Source organism: Euwallacea similis, chromosome 36 (assembly GCF_039881205.1).
Source record: "Euwallacea similis isolate ESF13 chromosome 36, ESF131.1, whole genome shotgun sequence".
Taxonomy (NCBI): domain Eukaryota; kingdom Metazoa; phylum Arthropoda; class Insecta; order Coleoptera; family Curculionidae; genus Euwallacea; species Euwallacea similis.
In genome coordinates, this window is record NC_089644.1 from 1,611,075 (window position 1) to 1,620,619 (window position 9,545).

General features: G+C 36.7%; 1 protein-coding gene across 1 annotated transcript; it reads right to left on the reverse strand.

The window, feature by feature from the left end:
- Nucleotides 1–1,483: 1,483 nt before the first annotated feature.
- LOC136418628 (aromatic-L-amino-acid decarboxylase-like) lies at nucleotides 1,484–6,490 on the reverse strand. Its single transcript, XM_066404736.1, has 2 exons — nucleotides 6,032–6,490; nucleotides 1,484–3,237 (listed from the first exon to the last, which is right to left on the reverse strand). Exons 1-2 carry the CDS (start codon nucleotides 6,344–6,346, stop codon nucleotides 1,795–1,797), a joined length of 1,758 nt encoding a protein of 585 aa, XP_066260833.1. The 5' UTR covers nucleotides 6,347–6,490; the 3' UTR covers nucleotides 1,484–1,794.
- Between the last annotated feature and the right edge of the window lie 3,055 nt (nucleotides 6,491–9,545).

A 9,545-nucleotide genomic window follows, 5' to 3' on the forward strand; every position in this document is an offset into this window, starting at 1 on the left:
AGCAATTTCGCATTGTTTAAAAGTATTGGGAATTGGATTCTTTATGAATTGAAGTCAAGAGCCGTTGAACGCCAATTTTGCATGAGTGAAATGCTGCTTGCCAGGCATGAAAAAGGGTTTTTTGCATCGAGTAGTCACTGGCGATGAAAAATGGATTCATTACGATAACCCAAAGAAGAAAAAATCACGGGGACCACCTGGCCATGCTTCAACATCGACAGCCAAACCAAATATTCATGGAAAAAAACTCATGTTGTGTGTTTGGTGGGATCAGCTTGGTGTCATATATTATGAGTTGCTTAAACCGAACACATCCATTACTGAAATTCTCTACCGAACACAATTAATGAGATTGAGCCAAGCACTCAAGGAAAAACGCGCCCATTATTACTCCAGACACGACAAAATTATTCTTCTACGTGATAATGCTCGTCCGCATGTTGCGGTGCCGGTCAAAACTTATTTGGACACACTTAATTGGGAAGTCCTACCCCATCCGCCATATTCACCAGACCTTGCCCCATCCGACTATTACTTATTCCAGTTGATGGCACATGCTCTATCCGAGCAGCGCTTTATATCATATGAAGACACCAAAGATTGGGTCGATTCATGGATAGGCACAAAATATGAAGAGTTCTTCCGACGTGGTATTCGAATGCTGCCAGAAAGATGGGAAAAAGTAGTGGCTAGCGATGGACAATACTTCGAATAAAACATAATGCACCGTTCTTTTAGAATAAATTCCTAATTTTTGATATCAAATGGGGGAAACTTATTTGTACCTCTTATATAATTTGTGTTCTTTATTACGTATTAACATTCAATGTGTGTTTGTAAAGCAAGCTTTAAGCTGAGTAGGACATGAGAACCTCTAAAAAATAAGAGAAAAAATCAAAGGATAACCGAAGAATAATAAAATAATTATCTTGACACATGGTGGCTTGCTTATAAGTATTAAAGTGTGGCAATGAGCGAGGGTGGACATCTTAACTTTATCCGTAATTATGAGGCTGATCGAAAACCTTTGTTGTAAGGTCATGGTATGTAATTTACTAGTTCTAAAAATTACAGTCATAAAACGTTCAAAACTTGAAGTACCTTTGTAATGAAAAAGAGATAGGTAATATATGGTTTAGAAATTGCTGTTCTACAACATTAAAATATAATTCAAATTGTGTCTGAAAACAAGGGACAAAGCACTTGTTTTTTAATTCAACATCACGAGGTTGAATTGCACAATATTGCCAAAACTTATTCAATTTGGCGAGCATGAGTTTTAACCGTTCTTCATACCAGCCTTTTCATCTCCATCCAGGCTACAGTGTTACTTTTAATTTAAGTGAACCCCAGAGTCAGAGCACTTAATGCTTCTTTAGAATTATCGTTAAAAATAGGAAAGTGTTTAATTGTAATTGAGTTTGCCTGTTCATGGCAGTTATTAATAGTAGAAATATTCGAGTAATAGTAGCCAATATCAGAAATGCATCTAACTTTGTATGGTTGTCAGCAACAGTTTTATATTAACAAATTCGATTTAAGTACAAATAGAAATAAATAAATAAATAAATATTTACAAAATGCCTATTTCTAATGCCTATTTCTATTAATACTGATATATACAATCATATGTAATACCTTCACGTGGGAATCAAAGCATCTGTTTAGATAATAAAAGTTGCAATAAAAATAAAGGTCAGTCGGTACATTTTAACAGGCACCGCTAAATTATAAGAAAGATCTATTCCCTTAACTTCACCCAACCCCAGTTTAGTCGATCTCTCTCGCAATCGACTACATTCCACTGCATTTAATCTCTGTGGGACTTTGAGGATGAAACTGACACCCTTTTTTGCAATCATCGTAAAACACATTATCGTCTAAACTGTTAGAAAAAACGTTGACAATATCGCAATTTTCCCGAGATTTCACTTCCACGTCTTCTTCATCGGAATCTGCAACCAAAATAGGCGTGGCACCGTCAGGAAGATTCGATCTGCTTCGTGATCTCTTATATAATTCCTTGGACACGCTTCTTGTGAAAGCAAGCCGTTTGGATATTTGCCTGCTAAGTGGAGGTTTCGTGGATTCCACTTTCTTGGCATTCGGGGGCTGAATTATTTCTGAGGCGTGCTCAGTGATTATTCTCCAGGCGTGTTCGATGTCCTCTTGGTTGGCGTTTTCCGCGTTCACACAAAACCTTATTATGTACTTTGATTTGACCATTGATGGAATCATATGAAGCTTCCCCGAAGCATTGATGTTAGCTAGAAGATCTTGGTTCGCATGGTCGTTCGCCAACAATCTGAAGCAAACCAATCCCAGCCTGACGTCATTGACCACCTCAAATCTGTTATCGCTCTTGACTAGAGCTTCAAAGTGTTTTGCCAGTTTTATGTGATTCCTGATGTATTTTTGCAGGCCTGATAAACCATATTTCCTGATTACGAACCAGAGTTTAAGCGACCTGAACCTTCGGCTTAAGGGTATACCCCAGTGGCGATAATCGATGGCTTCATCCGAATTTGCGTGCTGCAAGTAAAGGGGGTCTACGACTAGGGCTGAGGTGAGCTTCACCCTGCATCTGACCCATAAACACGAGCAATCAAAGTTCACCAGAAGCCATTTGTTTGGGTTGGTATTGAACGAGTCTGCATATTCAATTCCTTTTAAATAAGGCTTAAGCTCTGGACAGATAAAGGCATTGCCGGCGTAGGCTGCATCGACGTGGAGCCATATGCAGGGCTCCGCCTTGCAAATTGGCCCCACAACTTCCAAATTATCAAAGGAGCAGCTGGACGTGGAGCCTAGAATTGTGGACACGAAGAAGGGAACTAGGCCATTTTCTTTGTCCTTTTTGATGGCGTCCGCTAAAGCGTGTTTGTCCAGCGATCCATTTTCATCTGGATCTAAGATTCTCAATTTAACTAACAAAATTTTAGCAGCTTTCTCAACGCAGGAATGGGCCTCTTTGGAACAGTACCCCACTAGCTTAGGAAGAAAGACGCTGTCCTCTATTTCACTTCCTGAGCTACCGAGGTTCTTCTTCAAACACTGTATCGCTTGGTTCCTGGCAGCTAGCATGGAGATCAGGACACATTCACTGGCACTAGTTTGAATCACACCCCCTCCAGAACTGCCCTTGTTGGAAGTTATGAATTCGTTAGGAAGTCCTATGGCCTTGCCGAACCAATCCATCACTATCGTCTCCAATTCAGTGCACGCAGGACTTGCTGCCTGCAATAGAAAAAATTCTATTAGCTTTCAAGATATGTATGTTGGGAAAAACATGCTAATGTTTAAGTATGCCTAGAAACTAATGTGCTAATAGCGTGTTTAAACGATGTACCTAGGGATCTCCTTGTTATATAAGTTTCAACCAATATTGTGTAATTTGTATAGAACATAAGTGAGGAGCTCTTTACGTGATGACGCAACTTGGAGGATGTGGGAACTTTCTTATACATGAGATTCTAATAACAAAGTTTAGGGTGTTGACTCTATTTAATTTTTTTAAGTAATTTTTTACATGATTTTTTTCCACGAAAATAAATACAAAATACTGATTCATTTGCTTGCATCGACCTTGGGCCATCTGCGAGTTGCATACTAAATGTTAATAAAATAGTAGGATTAAACCCATTAAACTGAGGACTTGGTACAAGCACTTGAATATGCTGACCGAACTATCATATTGTATGAGATGAATTTCAGATATCAAATTATTCAACTTGAAATAATAATTATGAGTTGCATAATAATGCTTTGCCCTGTCGGGTTCCGGAACCCACTATTTTGCATAACCCATGACTTAGGTATTAATCTTCGTTTTTAATCTTGATCATTGTTTGTACTTGAACAGACAGTGTATTAATTAATGCGTTCGGTATAGCTCCCATGAATTAAACACTTATATGTATGTATTTCAATAGGTTCGGTTCTGTAATTTTTGAATATTTCATACATTGTCGCTTCCACTAATTCAAATAAATAAAAAGGGCTTTTTAACTTAGGAGCATGGAACATTACCGGGGGATCCCCTTTTTCACCTAGAGGGCCGTAGTCCCCTTTTCGAAATTGGACAACCAGCGCCCCCTTTCTCGATCTGGACGGTCAACACTTCGTGGGCGAATTTTTGTATCCAGAAACCCTCTTTCGAACCTGGAGACCCCCGAGGAATCCCCTTTCTGGCCTGGAAGGCCGTAGTCCCCCTTTCGGAACTTTCCGGTGTTCATTAATTAGATCCAAATTTGAACTAATATCATTTTTGCGGGTAGATACATTTGTGTTCTACTGCGGTTTTCAAACCGATAAATGGGAGTTAGTTAACAGAAGCAGGATTTTAAATTCAACAGCATGATTCCTTTCAGGAGTTCTTATCTCAAAGTCGCATAGATACTTAACAAAAACTTGTGGAAAGTGTTATTTCCACCCAACTTGTTAGATAAATAACTAGTAAGATTAGCAAAATATACTTTTTCGCAACAGGGTTGGACTACCGGAAATTTTAGGTAATTTTGAGCGCATATATTTTCTAATGCTGAAAATCAAAACACTTTTTTCATATTTCTTTGACAATTTCATTTACAATAACTGGTCTAAGTATCAATTTCCGATTGTGCTTTTGAAAGACATTTATGGGATGTAAGGTAAACTTTTAATAGCAAACAAAGCTACTTTTTGATCAAAGCCTTAGAAAAAACATGATATCTCGCTTATTATTTAATTTATTTTTTTTAATATGGGCTTTTAGTGAAATCAATGCATTTTTTACAAAATGCACTTTTCACTTTTAAAAAACAACGTAAGTAGTTACTTTTTCTTTTATCGTAAAGTATCCTTGCATACCTGTAAGTGATGTCTTCACAGCCTGAACTGTAGCTGTTTATATAAGATGTCTACGAAAAAGTTTTTAATAATTGTGTCACTAAAAAATTTGTACACTTAAACAAATGGCCTGCACGTAGCTTAAAACCGCCTAATAAATTTATAATTTTGAACTGGGAAGAGAAACCTTAAACACAAAAATATCTGGAAATGTTTTTTTCAAGTATTAATTTTTTACAGTTTTAAAGATTTTTTAATATATTTCACGATATTTTGGCCCACTGTGCAAATAAGAAGCTTTGGAAGAGTTTTCGCAAGGTGCGTTGCAACTGTATTCTTACTCCTAATATAATCGACCGACTTGTAATAAGAATCCATATGATTCCAAATTAATCTACTACATCTTAATTTATTTTCCAGGATCGTCTTTGCCTGGAGGTCACTGGTTAAGTTTCCAGTGACTTTATTGCAACTTTTGCTTTTTAATCCTACGCATTTTCCAATGAATAAATTTAATAAGAATGTCTATATACAGGGTGTTTGGTAACTCGATACATTCCTTTAAGGGAGTGATAGAGCATAAGGTAAGGACTAAATTTGACCCAACTTATCTTAGAATCAAAGTCGATAATAAAGATACAGGGTGTCAAAGTTAAAAAATTAATCATATTTTCTTTAATATCTTGCGATTTCTTCCAGCTAATTTTGTAAAATTGTATATCCGGGGGTTTTTTGGGATGAGAAAAAAAAGATATACTGTATTGAAGTCGCTAGAAGCAACGGTTTCTGAGAAAAACGCACCTCAAGCTAATGATGTAAAAATCATTTCAGGATTTATTGAATTTCTTTATGCCCATTAACATTATAGTTCTTAAAAAGAATTATAATTATTAATTATTAATTCTAATTTTACAAAATTAGCTGGAAGAAATCGCAAGATATTAAAGAAAACATGATTTATTTTTTCAACTTTGACACCCTGTATCTTTGTTATTATCAACTTTGGTATTAAGGTAAGTTGGGTTAAATTTTGTCCTTACCTCATGTTCTATCATTCCCTTAAAGGAATGTGTCGAGTTATCAAACACCCTGTATATATACAGCCTTTTAATTCCATTTATGTTGTCTATTTGATTGCCGATATTTTTACATTAAAGCTCTACTCGAAATATTTTAAAAAGGAACTAATGAATAAGGAACTTACCCAGGAGAATCCAATGCAGCCAATTGCATCCGACAGCATATCAGCCAAAATGGAAGGGTAGGAATTTCCACTTGGAAAGTAGGCATGAAATCTCGGGTGTTGCCAATGAGTGATTCCTGGCATTATTTTCTTATCAACATCCCTCATGATGTCGTCCCAACTTTCTGGATCAATAGGAGCTTCCCCCGGCAATAATTCCTTCAGATAGCCCGGCTCCAAGTTGGGAGTCACCCTTTGGTTTGGTAAGTTGTTCATATACGAACAAATATAATCCACCATCTCTTTTCCCCGACTTCTAAATTCTTCTATATCCATTGTTATTTGTTTTAATAAATTTTAACACTTAAAGCACTAAGGCGCGAAAATCTTGGGGCGATGCACTTTGTTATGTTTGCCGTACGAAAAGCTTTTGACGCTGTTCGCGGTTCGTATGCGACGATGATTTGAGCCGCAGCTTTGGTCAAATTACTTTTATAATACGAAGCTTTCGTTAAATTGGGGGGAGGGAGGCTTACGTAGATCTCGGGATATCCCGAGAATTACGTACAAGATTATTACATTAATTTACGCCTTTGAGACAAGAAAGTCTACATCCGACGGAGGACCCAACATCCTCTCAACATCTGGCAAATTTTACTTCATTGAGCCGATTCCGCGAAATCGGTCATTAGCACATGGAATGACTGTTAGTTTTTGGAAACGTTGCTTTCATTAATTTATATTGTGTTTCAGGTGTAAAATCGCCGACAGTTATGAACACTAAGAAATGTTTCCAAGGGGTATGAACACTTGTGTCCCAGATCAACATGCTGACACTGAAATCTTCCATCTTCATGGTTCATGTGTCTGTATATAGATAACATATCTAAGAATAAGCTACGAATCCGGGGTGGTGGAAATTTGAATGTGGGATCTACGGAAGGGTGAGCGTTATAAAATCCTTTAAATTTTGAAAATCTTGCACATTTCAATAATTATTAAGAATTCCCCTCGAAACTAGATTTATCTATTGCGGTTTCTGAAATATCTCGAAAAAGGTGAGAGTAGCTCAATTTAAAAATAAAAATTTCAAAAACTGTTAGATCTACAAGCAAAAACAGGAAAAAAATAGTTTTACAATCTGTATATCAAGAACTGTCAATTTTCGTATAAGTTTGGTTCGTAAAGTGGGAACCACCCAGCATATGGTGTTTTCGCAACATTCTGAATAATTTTAGGTGAATTCCCAGTCAAGACATATTAAGCCAATCTTCTGTAAAAGTCTGAGTGAAATTTGAGGATTTATTAATTTATTAAATACCACAAACCGAGAAAAGCACAACAGGTCACTATCGTTTAGGTATCATTAGATTAGGCTAATTAGAGCTTTGTAGAACACAACTTCATTAACTCGCCCTACTTCTAGAGAAAATTACGTGTTCAACTTTAGGACTTCTAATCCATGAAGTGCCGTAAGTGGCACGAAAAATATATTTCTGGTTCGAACTTCTGATCTTGTTCACCTTAGAAATAGCTCAAGTTCCAACCTGGCAGAGATGAGTAAAAATTAATAATTACCTCACGGTCCTTAATATCTGTGTACCATCGATAATTAGTTGATTAAGTGTATAAATAATGTACAAATTTCTAAATGATGATTTTCTGCAGGAGAAGTATTTTTTCAGGCTCTGAGGAGTTGATGAGTTTTATGAGCCCCCACATAAATGTGTTAGTGGCAATTCCACGAAAGATTCAATGGAAAGAAGATGTTGGAAATTTACGCATCCAAGAATGTGTTCATCATTCCTGGTTAGGTGAAACACAATATCCACGGCATAGTATCCATGGCAAAGATGCTGAAGATATCCTAAAATCTTTTCCGAATTTGGGGAAACTCTAAGTGCTTCCACACAAGTGTAAACTGATGCCTGCTTGTGGTTCCTCCTTTTTCCTTTTTCCTTCCAACTTTTCCAGGCTATGCCTACACATGTGAATATCTTCGGACATGCGCAGCATGATGCGTCCGTACCTATTTTATACATACCTGATGAAGCCGATAAGCAGAAACACGTGTCGCCGGGTTTCCCAATATTATCTTTTTACTTCTACTTGGATGCTCGATTTCTTTTGCGAACTTGCCACTAATTTTTCTCACATTTATTATCGTTTGTACAAAACTTTTTCACTTTCAACCATTCCTGGCTGCGCAAATCACAGCAGGTATCCATAGCGGAGCTACCTTGGATGTCCTGAATTCATCTTCCCAAATATACACTCCTGCATAATATCCTAGAATAGACAATAGATTAGGAAAAGTTAATACATACGGGTATACATAGAAATTATCCTTAGAAGTGAAGATGGATATGTTTGCCTAAATTACCATAACACTTCATAATGAATTGCATTGTGGTTGTGAAAGCTATGCATCATGTTTAAAAGAATATCAGCAATTTCTCGAATATTATAGTAAATAAACGTAAGTCGTATGGCCAAGTAAGTGTGTTAATTGCAAAAATGTCGATAAAAGCTCATGAATTGCACTAAATCCTTGAAGATTTCTAACGACAATACTTAAAGTGCTACTTGGGGTATTTACGATGAGGTAAGCCAAACTACCGACTTATGTAAGTTTGTATGGAGAACTAGAATCCAGTGAACAACTGAAGTACAATAACGAAATTAGTAGTTTGCGAGATGTAAAATGTACTATCGAACCAAGTTCCAGCTTCATTATGATTACGATCTTGGCAAAATGGTGAATGAGCATTTGATAATAGTAACATGCCTGCGATGGCTTAGTAACTGTTCTAGTTACTTATCTGCACGAGAATGCGCAAAAGTCTTATATTCAGGTTGTAATACATTCCCGGGGATACATGGGGATCCTCTAAACCATAAGAAAAACAGGATCAGTTAAATCAAGGCAAATGCGTGCCATGCAATGCTCATTCAGAAATTGCCTTAATTTAACTGATGCTCTATCTTTTATTGGTTAAAAGCTTCTAATAGCGAGAATGTATGGAAATCACCCCGTACATTCCAGCGAATCTCTAACACCCTGTATATCACGCGGTTTTACGGAGGATTCATGGTGCTTACTTTCAGGAGTTATGAAATAGGTATTTAAAGAGCATTTTTGTTCGCCTGATCATCATTATCTCGTGTTTAATGTAGTCAGTACCCAACATAAATTAAAGCTTTGAAAAACTGTTGGTCTCAATAGGTTTTCATTTGCTCGAGTAAATGTTTTGTCCAATTTCGATTTCTCAAAATAGCGTTGATTCCATTTAATGAAATGTTTTGTTCCTCCGCCTCATATCGTTCGGCGCCCACTCATGATAGAAGCAATCAATTGAAGTCCATTGATATCCAATATATCATGCCGTCTGATTGCTAACGTTTACTTCATGTAACAGTTTTAGATTTAACACCTGAGAAATAATTAGATTTTCACATTTGAATGAGGTCAATGAGTGATTCATGACATCAAAACCTGATAATAGTGCTAAGTATTCTTGTAATAGGTACCTAA

Coding starts and splice junctions, on each gene's coding strand:
- LOC136418628 (XM_066404736.1), bottom strand. CDS start 6,346: ATGGATATAGAAGAATTTAGAAGTCGGGGAAAAGAGATGGTGGATTAT. Junction 3,238..6,031: donor GCTGCATTGGATTCTCCTGG/GTAAGTTCCTTA, acceptor TTTCTATTGCAG/GCAGCAAGTCCTGCGTGCAC.